Source organism: Cnephaeus nilssonii (assembly GCF_951640355.1).
Source record: "Cnephaeus nilssonii genome assembly, chromosome: 17".
NCBI classification, from domain to species: Eukaryota; Metazoa; Chordata; class Mammalia; order Chiroptera; family Vespertilionidae; genus Cnephaeus; species Cnephaeus nilssonii.
The window spans coordinates 8,547,517-8,562,956 of NC_137088.1; the positions used below are offsets into that span (position 1 = coordinate 8,547,517).

A 15,440-nucleotide genomic window follows, 5' to 3' on the forward strand; every position below is an offset into this window, starting at 1 on the left:
GCCAGGTGGGCAGGGCCTACCTCTTTGGGGCGATCGATGGCAGGGCTCCCAGACTGTGAGAAGGCGCAGGCCAGGCTGAGGGACACCCCTTTCCCAGAGTGCACGAATTTTGTTCACTGGGCCTCTAGTATCTGTATAAAAAGCTAAAATTCTTACAACATAAAACCTTTTATAGAATGAGAATCCCACCCATTAAAACAATAATTTATTCACACAAGAAATAAAGCTGGCATTGAACATATTAAAAAGTTCAATCTCACCCTAACCGGTTTGGCTCAGTGGATAGAGCATCGGCCTGCAGACTCAAGGGCCCCAGGTTCTATTCCGATCAAGGGCATGTACCTTGGTTGCGGGCACATCCCCAGTAGGGGGTGTGCAGGAGTCAGCTGATAGATGTTTCTCTCTCATCGATGTTTCTGACTCTCTCTCCCTCTCCCTTCCTCTCTGTAAAAAGTCAATAATATATATATATTTTTAAAAGTTCAATCTCCTTTGAATCAAAGAATAAACACTAATATGCAGAGGAACAGGTGGGGGTGGCTTGTGTTCTTCTCTTTGTGGCCCGTGATCATGGGCAGCCTCCAGACCCCACTCTGGTGGCTGTGCAGGGTTGCCTGTTTGGGCCACATCTCCCTCCTTATCTCCTTCCTCTCTCCCTCCCAAACCCTCTCCCCATGGTGAACAATCTAGCGCATTGGACATGATGTTTCTGTTCTGGAACACAGAACAAGATGGAACCTAATCTTGCTTCATGACAGTCTCTCATCACTGCTTCATGTGAGACTCTCTTTTAATAACACCATTGAACTTGGGGAACCACCATCCCAGAGAGAACTTGACCATGCCTCTGGCTTCTTCTGCCTAGGCAGCTGCCAATCATTCTCTGACTTTCCCTTTCATCTCTTTGAACTCATCCTCTCTAATAAAATGGTAATATGCAAATTAACCACCACTCCGCTACATAAGCCACGCCCACCAGCCACGCCACGCCCACCAGCCAATGAGGGCGAGTATGCAAATTAACCCCAATCCAAGATGGCTACAGCCAGAGAGAGCAAGGTTTCCCAGGTAACCGAGCAAGCCAAGCTTTCCATAGCCGTTGCAGGCCTAAGCCTCCACTCAAGCTACAAAGTTTCAATTATAGAAGGTAAACAAATTCAAACAAATGGCGGCAGAATGGAGCTTGAGAGAGCAGGCCAGGGTTGCCGGCGGCAACAGGGGAAGCAAAGCTTTCCCCACACCCTGGCCGGGCTCACCCGCTTAAGGCTACAAAGTTTCAATTGTAGAAGGTGAATTACCTGCCACAGAAATGGCTGCCGCCCCAGAAATGGCTGCCATCCCAGGCTACAAAGTTTCAATTGTAGAAGGAAAATAAATTCCAGATACCAGGGCCTCCCCTTGGGTTGCCAGGGGGCGTGGCCGGCCTGCAAACCACCACAGGCCCCTCGCTCAGGCCGCCCCACACCCCAAGGGAACCCCCACCCTTATCTGTGACACCCTTCAGGGCAAACCAGCTGGCCCCCACCCGTGCACCAGGCCTCTATCCTATCTAATAAAAGAGTAATATACAGATTGATCATCACTGCAACACACAAGATAGCTGCCCCCATGTGGTCAAAGATCCTGCCCCCATGTGGACACAAGATGGCCACTATAAGATGGCCAGCAGGAGAGGGCAGTTGGGAGGCACCCGGCCTGCAAGGGAGGGCAGTTGTGAGGGACCAGGCCTGCAAGGGAGGGCAGTTGAGAGGGACCAGGCTTGCAAGCGAGGGCAGTTGGAGGTGATCAACCCTGCAGGAGAGGGCAGTTAGGGGTGACCAGGCTGGCAGAGGAGGGAAGTTGGGGGCAAACAGGCTGGCAGGGGAGCAGTTAAGCATCAACCAGGCTGGCAGCGGAGTGGTTAGGGGGTGATCAGGCTGGCAGGCAGAAGCGGTTAGGGGCAATCAGGAAGGCAGGCAGGCAAGCAGTTGGGAGCCAGCAGTCCTGGATTGTGAGAGGAATGTCCGACTGCCTGTTTAGGCCCGATCCCACCAGGATCGGGCCTAAACGGGCAGTCAGACATCCCTCCAGGAGTCCCAGATTGGAGAGGGTACAGGCTGGGCTGAGGGACAACCCCCAGCCGTGCACGAATTTCGTGCACCGGGCTTCTAGTATATATATATGTGTGTGTGTGTGTGTGTGTGTGTGTGTGTGTGTGTGTGTGTAGTGCATTTATATTAATTTTGTTAAAAGAATATCATGCCGAAACCGGTTTGGCTCAGTGGATAGAGCGTCGGCCTGCGGACTCAAAGGTCCCGGGTTCGATTCCGGTCAAGGGCATGTACCTTGGTTGCGGGCACATCCCCAGTAGGGGGTGTGCAAGAGGCAGCTGATCGATGTTTCTCTCTCATCGATGTTTCTAACTCTCTATCCCTCTCTCTTTCTCTCTGTAAAAATTCAATAAAATATATTTTAAAAAATTATAAAAAAAAAGAATATCATGCATATATTTGTATGGGACTTGGAGGTAGTGGACATATTCCAAAGGTAGTAGAATGGTTTTGAGGGGGTGAGGAAGGAATCTGGGATATCTCTCATGTTTCAGTCTTAGGTGACTGAGTGGTTGGTGGTGCCATTCAGTTAGGTAGACCCAGGACAGGAGAAGAAGCTGGTGGGAAGGTGATGGACTCAGTTCTGGGTGAAGCAATAATTTAAACTAATATTTATTGAGTGCCTACTACGTTCTGGGCACTCTTCGTAGGGCTTGAAGTGCTTCACATGAATTATCACATTTAAGCCTCAAAAGAACCCCATGAGTAGGTACTATTAATTATCATGATCACTTTAAAGATGAGGAGATTGAGGGATGGAAAAGTTTAGTAGTTTCTATCAACATGATGGATCACTCCTTTCTGCTACAAATCTGAAAATACTGGATAAAATATATTACAATATTAAATATAAAAGAAAATATTGATATAAAGCTATACTTATAAATAAAATACTGCAAATAAAAGCAAGGGACACTCTCAGGTGATGGAAGTAAAGAAGGCTCAAAGCCAGAGTGGGCACACTAGACTTTTATAGATAAAACAAGCCCACTGAAGAGAAGCTCTCATGCAAAAAAATATATATAAGCCCCACAAAGAAGAATAATGATAAGCCACATATGAGGAAGAGTATGGAGACAGAATCAATAGATGAATTGGTAGCCCTAAATAAGGAAGAAAAATCAGAAAGACAGTACCAGTCTTTTTAAATGATGAGGGAGAAAATAAAGAAGAGAACCATAAGGAAAGAAGTGAATACCTACCCAAGGTGACATCACTATTCAGTGTAGACTCGGGCTCCCACACTTATGCTCATACTTGCTCGGCTACAGGCACTGATGTAGATGTGAAGGGTCCATTGGACATCCCGGAGCAGTAGAAACTGGGTTTGAAGAGAGGGAGGGATTGCCTAGCTTCATCTTATTTCTCCCACACTACTCTCTGGTCTGCAGCGCTCCAGGACGGGATGTATCCTCTCGACATGGCCACCTCCCCTCAGCCACTCACCACCAAGGTCGCCAGTTCCGAGAACAGCAGCGCCTTCTATGACTATGAGTACTACTTGGACCAAGCGGCCTTCATGCCCTGCATGAAGGACGAGGTTCTGGCCTTTGCCAAAGTCTTCCTGCCGGTCTTCTACAGCCTGGTCTTTGTGCTGGGCCTGAGCGGGAACCTCCTCCTCCTAGTGGTCTTGCTCCGGTACGTGCCTCGCAGGAGGATGACGGAGGTCTACCTGCTGAATCTGGCCATCTCCAACCTCCTGTTTGTGGTGACCCTGCCCTTCTGGATCATCACTGTGGCCTGGCATTGGGTCTTCGGGAATTTCTTGTGCAAGATGGTGAGCACTCTCTATACCATCAACCTCTACAGTGGCATCTTCTTCATTAGCTGCATGAGCCTGGACAAGTACCTGCAGATCGTCCACGCTCAGCCCCACCACAGGCTGAGGACCCGGGCCAAGCGCTGGCTCCTCGCTGTCATAGTGTGGGCTGTGGCCCTGGCTGTCTCCATCCCTGACATGGTCTTTGTGCGGATCCATGAAAACCATGAGGGTGTGTGGAACTGCCATGCGGATTTCGGGGGGCATGGGACCATCTGGAAGCTCATACTCCGCTTCCAGCAGAACATCCTGGGGTTTATCCTTCCACTCTTTGCCATGATCTTCTTCTACTCCCGCATCTGCTCTGCCCTGGTCAGGCTGAAGCCCCCAGGCCAGGGCCGGGCTCTAAAGGTAGCCGTCGCCCTCGTGGTGGCCTTCTTCGTGCTGTGGTTCCCGTACAACCTCACCTTGTTTCTGCACTCGCTCATGGACCTGAAAGTCTTTGGGGACTGCGAGACCAGCAATTACCTGGATTATGCGCTGCAGGTCACAGAGAGCATCGCCTTCCTTCACTGCTGCATCACACCCATCCTCTACGCCTTCTCCATCCGCTGCTTTTGCCAGTACCTAAAGGCTCTCTTGGCCGAGTTGTTTGGACGGCGCCAGGGGCCATGCCCTGCCCAGGCCCCGCTGTCCAGCTGTTGTGAGAGTAGCAGCCTCACTGTCCAAGAAATGACCAGCATGAAAGACCTTGAGGAGGGGCAGTCTGAGGACTCCCCCAACAAGGGGGCTGTCGGGGGACATAAAGCCTCAGCGGCCATGCCACAGTCCGGTGAGAGCGGAGGGGACCCAGCTCAGCTGGGCATCCACCCAACGTCTTCTCTCCAAGGGCCCCAGTGACCACGTTGCTCAGCCCAGAGCTCAGTTCTCAGTTCTCAACCCTCAGCAGCACCCGCTCACTCCTTCCAGGACATCATACTCCCTGATCTGCTGCAGTGGTTGCCCAACTGACCTCTGTGTCCTATTGTCACCGTCTCCGATCATCTAATCTGCACCCAGCAGCCAGAGTGATTGCAACATCTTCGGCCTTCACTGCCATCTCCCTCCCAGAAGCCTGAGGCCACCCACCCACCAGGCTGCTCCGGGCCCTCTAGTTCAGCTGGGGAAATACTGGTGTTGTTTTGTTTAATGTTGCAACCTTGGTGGTGGCTCCGGAGCCTGGCAATCCAGAGGCTCTGGAGATGCAGCACCTGGGGACCTGCTGAGGGGGAAAGGCAGGCGTGGCTCCGTCCAGGAGCAGGGCTGCCCACCCTCCACCCTGGGAAGTGTGGCGAGGGCATTCGCAGCAGTTACTACCTAGGAAAACATCTCTTTTCTTCCTGGGGTGCCTGGAATTGCACCATTGGCACGTCATTCCTGACTGGCTTTGTTATAAGCTTTCCTCAGAGAATACACATAGTGGGCTTTTCTCTGAGGGGGAGAAAAACTGGTGCAGAGATGAGAACTGCTGGGTCAGGACAGGTCTCAGTCTTCCTACTGCCTCAAGCCTCTGCAAAGAAGGAAGGGGGACCCTTGGAGAGGGTGTCCCCAGCAGTCCCCATGGGGGGCCAGTGGCGGGCATTGGCCTATAAGTGCACTCTCTAATTATGGGAACTCACAGATTCCTGGGAGGCCTGTTGTTACGTGGACGTCCTTGGCTGTGGGATGGGACACTTGTATTTACTTCATACCCGACCACCGACCACCGAGGCTTCCCTCGGTCCCAGACCCTCAGACAGGTCACAGGATCCATGAGGTTCGCTCTCAATTGAGTCTCTTGGCCCTGACTCAGTGGACCGGAGCCCTCAGCCCTTCCCCAGCCTGTCCACAGGCCAGGCTCCTGGCCTGTGGTCCTTTGGGTGTGGGGGGAAAAGACGGGATCCAGCACCCAGGTCTGGGCAGGGTCAAGGAGGTATGTGAAGGCCCTGCCACTTTGCTGCATTCCACACCTGTGCTGGCACCAGGCCTGGTTATGTGGGCAGGTTGTTGGGGAGCTCCCCATGGTCAGCCCCCAGCCTCTCAGCCCCCTTCTCCCTCTCCTGTGCGCCCTACTAACTCTGTATACTGCTGGCCCCTCATGGATTAGGATGGGATGTCCCATCTTCTCCTAACCAGTCAAAGCTCTGTCAGGCTCCAGGTCGGTGTCATCATTTGGGGGCAGCTAGACCCAGAGAAAGGCAGGCCCTGACCCAGAGTCACGTAGCTGGTGGGGACAGACTCCTGATAGTCTATTATCTGGGCAAAACTTAGGGCAGAACAGGTAACCTCAACAGGAAGGAAGAGGCCAGTCAGGGGTGTGGGGGAGGAGTAGCAGAGAGAAGCCCCACTGGGCGGTCCTTGCAGGGGGTCCATGCTGCTGGGGCCTCCCTCCTCCAGGACCCTACACCAGTTCCCATGATCACAGCCCCAGCCAGGCCCTGCCATCAGCCAGCTGCTGCTCTGGCAGCTTCCCCTCCCCCTCTCCCAGCCCTGGTAAGCATGCCTGGCAACAGGGACTGTCTCTAGTTCATATGTCAGAAAGCTGAGTGAGGGCACGGAGGGAAGGAAGTGATTTGAGGACGTGAAGTAAGCCGAGACTGGAAGTCAGGTTTCTATAATTTAATCCACATCTGGGGAATTGGGGGGTCAGAGATGAGGAATACGATACCAAGCCCCATGGCCTCCAGTGTGGGGAGGGGACAGGAGGAGAAATCCCGGACAGACAGCAAGGACACATAACAGATGTGCTGTGATGCAAACAGTACTCGGGGAGCTCCAGTAGCTGGAGGCCAGAGGATGGGATGGGGCCAGACCTAAGAAGGCTTCCAGGAGTAGCCGGCACTGGGGTTGGCAGGACAAGCAAGCAGCTGTGCTTTCTAGACCTAGAGAGTTCCACTAGGGAAAGCTGGTGACGTTGAATTGCACTGGATGGACAATTTGGAGACCAACTGAGACAAAACTTAAATATCAGGTGTGTGAAGGGAATGGGGAACCAGCAAATAAAATAGTGACAATTAGAGATGCTTTTAGAAAAAGGTCTCTGGTAGCAGAGTGGGCAGAGGGCCTGGCAGGCCGGGTGTGGAGAGAAATGCTTGAATCACTCCTACACGAAGGCAGCATTTCTCTACCGGCTGCCCCTGTCTGGTGGCCACTACCCACACGGGCTGTGGAGCACTTGGAATGGGGCCGGCTTGAACTGAGACGTGTTGGAAGGGTAAAAAGTGCATACCAGATTTTTGAACATACAATACAATATACAGATGATGTTTTGTAGAATTGTACCCCTGAAACCTATATATTTTATTAACCAATTTCACCCCCCAAAATTCAATTTTTTAAAAAGTACATACCAGGGAAAAAAAAGTACATACCAGATATGGAAGACAATACCAAAAAGAAATCTAGAAATATTCTTTATATCGATTACATGTTGAAATGCTAATATTTTCGATATACTAGTATGGGGGTAAGTACAATCATCATATATAATAAAGAGGTAATAGGCAAATTGACCATCACTCCAACACACAAGATGGCTGCCCCCATGTGGACACAAGATGGCCACCACAAGATGGCTGGCAGGGGAGGGCAGTTGTGGGTGATCAGGCCAGCCGGAGAGGGCAGTTGGAAGGGACCAGGGCTGAAAGGGAGGGCAGTTGGGGGCAATCAGGCCTGCAGGGGAGGGCAGTTAGGGGTGACCGGGCCGGCAGAGGAGGGCAGTTGGGGACAACCAGGCCTGCAGGGGAGGGCAGTTAGGGGCAACCTGCAGGAGAGGGCAGTTGGGGGAAACCAGGCCTGCAGGGGAGGGCAGCTGGGAGGGACAAGGCCTGCAGGGGAGGGCAGTTGGGGGGACCAGGCCTGCAGGGGAGGGGAGTTGGGGGGATCAGACCTGCAGGGGAGGGCAGTTAGGGGCAATCAGGCTGGCAGGGGAGCAGTTAGGTGTCAATCAGGCTGGCAGGGGAGTGGTTAGGGGGTGATCAGGCTGGCAGGCAGAAATGGTTAGGGGCAATCAGGCAGGCAGGCATGCGAGCGGTTGGGAGCCAGCAGTCCTGAATTGTGAGAGGGACGTCCGACTAAACGGGCAGTCCGACATCCCTTGAGGGGTCCCAGATTGGAGAGGGTGCAGGCTGGGCTGAGGGACACCCCCCCCCCCGTGCACAAATTTTGTGCACCGGGCCTCTAGTATATCATAAAAACAAATTTTACTTGCTTCCTTTATTTTTTAATTTTTTATTTAAATTCTTTATTGTTTAAAGTATTACATGAGTCTCCTTTTTCCCCCATTGACCTCTCCCAGGCCACTCCCAACCCCCAGCACATGCCCTCACCTCCCTACGTCTGTGTCCATTGGTTATGCTCATATGCATGCATACAAGTCCTTTGGTTGATCTTTTACCCCTTCACCCCTTCTTTTATTTTTAAAAAATAAGTCAACTATTAAAAATAGTTGGATATTAAAAATTACACTTGTGGCTTGCCTTGTATTGCACAACATGGTTCTAGAATGTGAATTCCAGAAGACATGGAATAGTATTGAGGGGGAAAATTAAGGTGGAGGGGGGGAGATGTAGGTCACATTGGCAAGATGCTGAGGTCCTCGTGAGTACCCGCTTCTATCCCGCAGGACTGGTGGAGGCCTGTGTTAACTCCCAAACTGAGCTGCCTCCGGACATTTCCCTTCCTCTGGCCTTCCTGTGAAAGGAGGGCCTGCAGAACCCACTGTGAGGGGGCTTTAGCGAGAGAATGGTAAGCCTGTGAGGTGACTAGAAGGAGACAAGAGAGCAAGGAGGACCACCAGGACAGAGGCAGGGGCGCCGCAGAACCCCAGGGAGCAGTAGTCGGTGGGGGTCTTGGCTGCACAGGAGCAAGAGGAGGTGAAGACTCCTCAGGGAGCCCCTCTGGCCAGGCTTGCGCCCCCCCTGGCAGAGCTCACTCAGGGGACCGCAGGCGGTATCGGAAGCGCACGTCATGGCTGGGCTGCGTGGTGCCAAAGCCCCAGCGCTGGGGGTCCACGGGCGGCACAGGCGTGTCGGGGTCCACCAGCTCCAGGTCAAAGTGTGTGATCATGAGCAGGACAAAGAGCTTCATCTCGCTGAGGGCCAAGAACCTGCCGGGACACATGGAGACCCCCGAGCCCCAGGGCATGGTGTAGTGGTGGATCTTTTTGCCTGCCTTGTAGAAGTCCACCTTTCGGCTGCCATCGGGGTTGAGGAAGCGGTCGTACTTGAAGGCAGTGGGCTCGGGGTGGATGTCAGGGTCCATGTGCACCGAGAGGTAAGGGAAGAGGGCCACGATGTCTCCGCTGCGGAGCCGGTACTCCTCCCCACTGGCCATCGTCAGGACGTGGTCATCGTGCACCACCCTGAGCAGGGTGGGCGCTGCCCCCAGCCGCAGCGTCTCCTCCATCACGCTGTCCAGCACTGGGGTGCGCTGCAGGGCACTGACGTCGAAGTCGAAAGACTGCCCGGCCTCCCCCAGGACCCGGGCGGCCTCCTCTCTCAAAGCCTGCATGGCTTCTGGGTGCTTCAGGAGGAACAAGAGGGCCCAGAAGGAGGTAGGCCCCGTGTTCCCCTGGGAGGCCCACAGCATCATGAAGTTGAACTTGTCCTGCATGGCCGGGGCTACCCCCTGCTCCCTCAGAAACTGAAGCATGTAGGCTATCCAGTTGCTTACGCCATCCTTCTCCAGGTTTTCTTTCACAGACAGGGTCTTGTGGAAGAGCCGCTGGAGCCGGCCCACTTCCAGCCACTCCCGGGGCCCCAGCAACGAGTAAACAAACCTGGGGAACAGGCGGTCAAACTTACGGAACTGCGTGAATAACTCCTCCGCCTGGAGCAGGTCCTGCTCCGTGTCCTTCGTGTAGCCAAACAAGCTCAGATAGCCGGCCTTGAACAAGATGTTGTAGCAGAAGTGAAAGAGGCCATCCTCACGCCAGCTGCTGGCATCCGGGCTCGGGCCCGCGGGTCCCAGGATAACCAAGGACAGGCAGTCCCGCATGGTCTTGTTGAGATCCTCCAAGCCGTTGCCCATGAGGTGCTTGGTGCTGGCGGAGTGTATCATCCGGTGGTCGCCTGGTATGGACTGGTACCCAAATACCTTTAGCACCAGTTTTTCCGCATACTCCACGAAGTCCAGCTTTCTCTTCACGTCCTTGAGGATGGGGCCGAAGGAGAGGGGGTCCATGACGAAGGTGAAGTACTGGCCCCCTAGCTGCACTGTGAACACGTCCCCGTGCTTGGCCCGCATGTGCTTCAGGAATTCAGGCATATTCTTCCGGAAAGCCATGGCATGGCCCAGCCAGGGCACAGAGCCCTTGTCCAGAGGGGGCTCCTGGGGCCTGCGCTGCCGGAGTAGCCCCAGCAGGCACAGGTACCCTACAATGACCACCAACAGGGCTCCCAGCACCGGACCCCAGAGCACCATGGCTGTGCTCTTCCAGGTTAAACTCTGGACAGACTGTCCAGAGAGCTTTCGGGAGGCCTTGACAAAGGAAAGGTCTGCCCACACGGACCTTGCCCTGTGGCTGCAAGTTACAGTAAATAACCCTGGTGAGACAGTGAAATTATGTGGAAGTGAAATCAGCACTTGCTAGAGCCTGGTCATGTGGGGGAGGAGGAGGTGGGACCAGGAGGAGGCCTGTAGCTTAGGGTCACAGCCCCTTACCAGCTCCAGCATCTTCTCTACAAAGCCTTCCTTGCCTCTACTCCCACCTCCATGATCTACTGACCACTCGCCCCTTTATTTACTCGTGTGCAATGATGCATTAATTTGCTATCTCATTCATCAGAAATGTACCAAGCAATAACTTAAGTTTCGCATCCACCCCTTCCTTATCCGACTTCAGTCTCTGAGCCTCTGGCCTGGCGGCCTGGCCCTGGCCCAGCTGGTTTGCATACTTGTCTAGCAAGGACACACTGGAAATCTTGAGAAATTATGAAATTTCTTTACGGCAGCTGGGCTCTTGACAACCGGCCCGTGTCACATATATCGGCGTTAACCTAAAAATAAAAAGCCGAAGTGAGAGGCAGCTGGTGTTTATTTAAGATCAGACAGAATCAGATAGTAGAGGCCTCTGTGAGGTGTCAGGTCAGGTCCCTGCCAGCAGGCCCCAGAAGGAGAAAGCTGTCCCATTCATCCGGTGGTCGCCTGGTATGGACTGGTATCCATACCAGTCAAGCAACCCAGCCCATTGTTGCGATAGGTGAAGTTCAGACGTAATCCAATCACTTCTGATCACCCCCGAATGACTCTGATTTCCTAAATGACCTGCAAACAGGGACTCTGTCTCCTCAGATAACCACAGGATTTCCACATGCCCTCCTGAGTAAGCTCCCTTTGCATGTGCAGGTCCACTCCACAGGAGCTGGAAACTTCCCCGCTCTTCCTCCATGCTCAGGGCACAGCAGGAACTCAGCACCATTAACTCTCTCCAGCCTTAGAATCCAGTTGGCAAATTATGGGCCAACTCCAATGAGCTGAACATAGTCCCCCAGTTTTTAATGGGTGGCGGTACCACCTTACATTCATTCTCACCTTCATTCATTCATTCATTCATTCACTCACACCCACTCATCCATTCATTCCCTCCTTCCTTGGAACAGCCCCATCTATCCTTTCAACAGATATTGACTGGTCATTTACGGCCAGAAATGTTGCTACAACCTGAATGAGACAGACGTAGCCCCTGCCCTCGTGGAGTTTATGGTCTAAGGGGAAATATATTAAATCATTGCCCACAGACGTATATCGTTACAATTGTGTTAAGTGCTGCGCAGAGAAGAGCAGAGCGGGAAGGGGAGTGGGGAGTGGGGAAGGCTACACTAATCTGGTGGTAATTAAATGAAGGCCTGGAGGATGCCGAGGCCAGGTGTGTTGGGTGGTGGTGGTGCTAGAGATGGAGATAAAGGTGTGTGGGGTGTGCTGCTCAAAGCATATGTCAGGGTTGTCCTAAGGTACAGACAGGGTGCACACCTACTCTGGGCCAATGTGGCTGCAGAGCTGAGGGGAAGCGCCCCCAGCAGGGTGTGGCGCCCCAGGCTCAGTTTGGATTCGTGCTTTGACCCACCGCATTGAACCCTTTCTCACCAGCCACGGGCTGTCTGGATCTGTGGTAGGCCAGTTAGACAGACATGAGCAGAGCAAGGACCACGGGCCAAGTACAGAAGGTCACCAGGTGGAAAGCCTCAGGTGCCTAGCAACAGACAATTGTAGGTTGGGACCTCATCCCCAGGGTGACCTCTCCTTCCCTGGCACATCACTGGCTTGTCTTGTGGTCTGGACCTCCCTGACCTTTCCTCCCTACAGATAACATCTAGGCCTCAGTTGTACTAGTATTTCAGCTCCAGGCCCAGGAAAGCAGCAAAACCAGACAACCGCCGTAGCCGGTTTGGCTCAGTGGATAGAGCGTCGGCCTGCGGACTCAAGGGTCCCAGGTTCGATTCCAGTCAAGGGCATGTACCTTGGTTGCGGGCACATCCCCAGTGGGGGGTGTGCAGGAGGCGGCTGATCGATGTTTCTCTCTCATCGATGTTTCTGACTCTCTCTCTTTCCCTTCCTCTCTGTAAAAAATCAATAAAATATATTAAAAAACAAAAACCAGACAACCAACCCCAAGACTGACCTCAGGACCAGCTGCATGGAATAATGACCCCCTGCCCTGGTGCCCACCAATCCATCAGTGGAGACCCGAACCCTGAAAGGACACACCTGGAAAGCTGCTGAATATTCTATAGAGATCTTGCCCTGGGACCTCCCCTAAAATCTCCACCCTTAAAACTCAGAGGAAGGAGGACCCAGTCTCTCCCTCCTGGGAGCATGCCTGCACCCCCTCCCTCCCCCTGCCCCTCCAGGCCTGTCACCTTTACCTCCCTCACTTCCAAGCTCCAAGGGCCCCTCCTGTGCCTCTACAACTTGTTTCCTCAGCCCATTTCTTCTACCAATTACTTCTTCTAACTCTGTGATCTTATAAATAAATGCTCTCTTGTAGTTTGAGTCTTGGCTCTGAATTCTTTCCTAGCCAGAGCTCAAGTACTGAGGTTGCTGAGCCCAGGTCCCAGTCTGGCCCCACAGGTGCCCTTCCCGCTGCCGCCAACAGATCCAGACTTAGGGGCGGCCAGAGGGACCGGCAGGGATTCCTGGCTCTTCCGCCGGCAGAGGCCTCCCAACTCCTCCGAGTAGACCGGGGCCAGCGATCTAGACAGAGCAGGGCACCCCGAGACAGGTCTCTGCCTCCCATGCTCTGCAGAACGTAGGGGCGGGGTTCCCTCGGCGGGCAGGACGGCCTGAAAGGACCAACAACACGCAGAGGCGGCCTCCGGGCGTGCTAGAGCGGCTGCGGGGGGGTGGGGAGGGGGCGGGGAGAGGGGTCCCACGGCCGGAAAAGCGGTGATGCACTTCCGGCCCTGTAGCCTGCGCTTTGGTTTAGGGGTCCCTGCGTAGGCGCTCTCAGCCCGTCCCTCGCGGGGAGTTTGCGCCAAGGCGCTGTGTGTCTGTCATTTCGTCTGCAGAGCAGTCAGTAAGGCAGTGGGGCTGGTGGTGTCAAAATTTCTGCTCGGGTCCGAGTTCGTTGTCTTGCAAAATTGAAGAATGAGTTCACGGACAAAGACGGTAAGCGGAAGCAAAGTTTATCGAGAGAGAGACAGACTCCCTGCCGGGTTGCCAGTTACGTTTCTTAGTCTAGGGGTAGACATATGCTTTGCTGGCTTCTGCTTGGTTCTTGCAAAGAATTCTGCCTTCGTAACACCCGAACATTGTAAAGCTCACGTCTCCGCGCACCCTTCTTTCCTGCCCGGTTGGGTTGACCGTTTTGTCGGAACAGGGCGTGGTCAGCCAGCTGCATCCCGCCCAGGTCTGCAATGTTCTCCTCCACACGCCCCGCCTGTGACCCCGCCCCTGACTGCCTAGCCCTCGTCTATCTCTTCCCTGGGTTTGGAGGAGGACTAGCTGCGGGGGAGCCTCCTTCCCTCCCATCACCGAGGTTTCGAAGACGCACGTTGAGCGAAGCCACCACTTGGCCCAGATTCGGGGGAGTTCTCAGAAGGCCCGCGAGAGCATGGTTTCGGTCGGTGTCCTTCCGCATTTATCCATAGATGGCCCAGGATTTTGAGCAACTGGGCACCGACCAGAAGGTTCCGTTTATCTGTTGTGGTTACCATATTGGGGTTCTCTGTGCCATCTCTAGTCCGTCTGCACCGCCAATCCCCCCCGTCTTTTTGCCCTTTGTTCCAATTCTAGACGATATTGACGGCTCCCCCCAATGCCTGCCACTTCCTGCCCACCGCCTCACCCCCAGAATGCAGCAGCAGTCCCGTTGGAATGGAGGTTCAGGGGAGAAATTATTTCACTCTGCCTTTAGATCGGGTGATAGTTTCATTTAAGTTAGGCATGGGCTTATTTATGGTTGCTTTGCCTTCCTGGCATTCAGGGTTTCTTCTTTTTCCCCCCAGGAATTGAAGGGAACTCCTTTATGGCAGCTGGGCTCTTGACAACCCGGCCCACGTCACATACCTGTGTCGGTGTTAACCTAAAAACAAAAAGCCGAAGTGAGAGGCAGCCGTGTTTATCAGAGAATAGCTATTGAGGAAGCACTGATTCAGGCAGAAACCCAAAGAGTGTTCTGATTATGGGGTGAAGGGAAGGCGAATAATTATGTGAATAGAAGAGACTGAATATACATATGGATAATGGCCAGACCATCTAGAAAAATAGAACGCTGACCTCCAACCTTAAGCAATCAGCCCAGGAAGGTAATCCATTATCTGCAGTCACCAGTCCAAGTCTAACTACTATCTGTGTCAGCGAGTCCAGGAAGCCACAATAATCCTTGTATCCCCAAACAGCCAGAGTTTGATTAATATGCTCCCCGAGCCAATGACATACAATGTTCTGCTTCTAGCCAGCCCTCATGCCAACAAGTCTCCACTCAGAGCACACCCGAGGCCTTCCTTTTTCCTACTATAAAGCTTTCCCACTGCTCTGCCTAAATGCAGGTGACTCTGGCCAACTCCCTTGCTATAATAAACTCTGAATAAATATCGTTTGCTTGTTCCCATTTGGGTGGTCTTCATTTATTTCCACAACTCTGTTTAAGTTTAACTTCCTGACATGCTGTGTGATGCTAGGTAAGCCATTTCCTCTCTTATTTTCAACTGAACATTTGAAGAAATGTTCAACATTTATTTTATTCAACAAATACTCCTTGGCACTTGAAGATTCTGGGCCCTAAGAAGTGCTGGACACTGGGCGGATGTTAGCGGCACAAAGATGGACATATCCAGGAAGTCATCTGTTCTCTAGGAATGTAAAACAGTAAAGGAAGGCAGATACAAGGCACGTAGTCAGTGAAGTATATACTAGCTTATGTCAGCATCCACCCTACAGGGGTGCAGAGAAAAGGAGAAGTGTGGTCAGTGGGGAGAGGGCCTGGAACGGGTTCCCAGAGGAAGCCTGTGGTGTCCTGGGCAGTGGATGTTTCGGGGAGATCTTTGGAGGGAAGAAAGAAGGACCACAGAGACGAGGTGCCCTCCATCATCCTAGAGAAGCCAGAGTGGCACTAATGTTGCAGCCTTCACCTC

General features: G+C 53.1%; 2 protein-coding genes across 9 annotated transcripts in view; one reads left to right on the plus strand and one right to left on the minus strand.

Annotated features, from left to right (window-relative positions):
• LOC307113216 (atypical chemokine receptor 2-like) overlaps positions 1-15,440 on the plus strand; it is a 34,762-nt gene that overhangs the window by 8,778 nt on the left and 10,544 nt on the right. For 4 of the 8 annotated variants that reach the window (XM_079794658.1, XM_079794655.1, XM_079794651.1 and 1 more), the window contains exon 1: positions 13,280-13,473. The exons of 2 other annotated variants lie outside the window; for them this stretch is intronic. In XM_079794658.1, the coding sequence (XP_079650784.1) occupies positions 13,453-13,473 (21 nt within the window). In that variant the 5' untranslated portion in view covers positions 13,280-13,452. Of the gene's footprint in view, positions 1-3,481; positions 7,527-13,279; positions 13,474-15,440 lie in introns of those variants that run through there. 2 more of the 8 variants (XM_079794653.1, XM_079794654.1) reach the window with 2 other exon arrangements.
• On the minus strand, positions 7,773-11,638 carry CYP8B1 (cytochrome P450 family 8 subfamily B member 1). Its single transcript, XM_079794650.1, has one exon. The coding sequence runs from the start codon at positions 10,288-10,290 to the stop codon at positions 8,797-8,799; it is 1,494 nt and encodes a 497-aa protein (XP_079650776.1). The 5' UTR covers positions 10,291-11,638; the 3' UTR covers positions 7,773-8,796.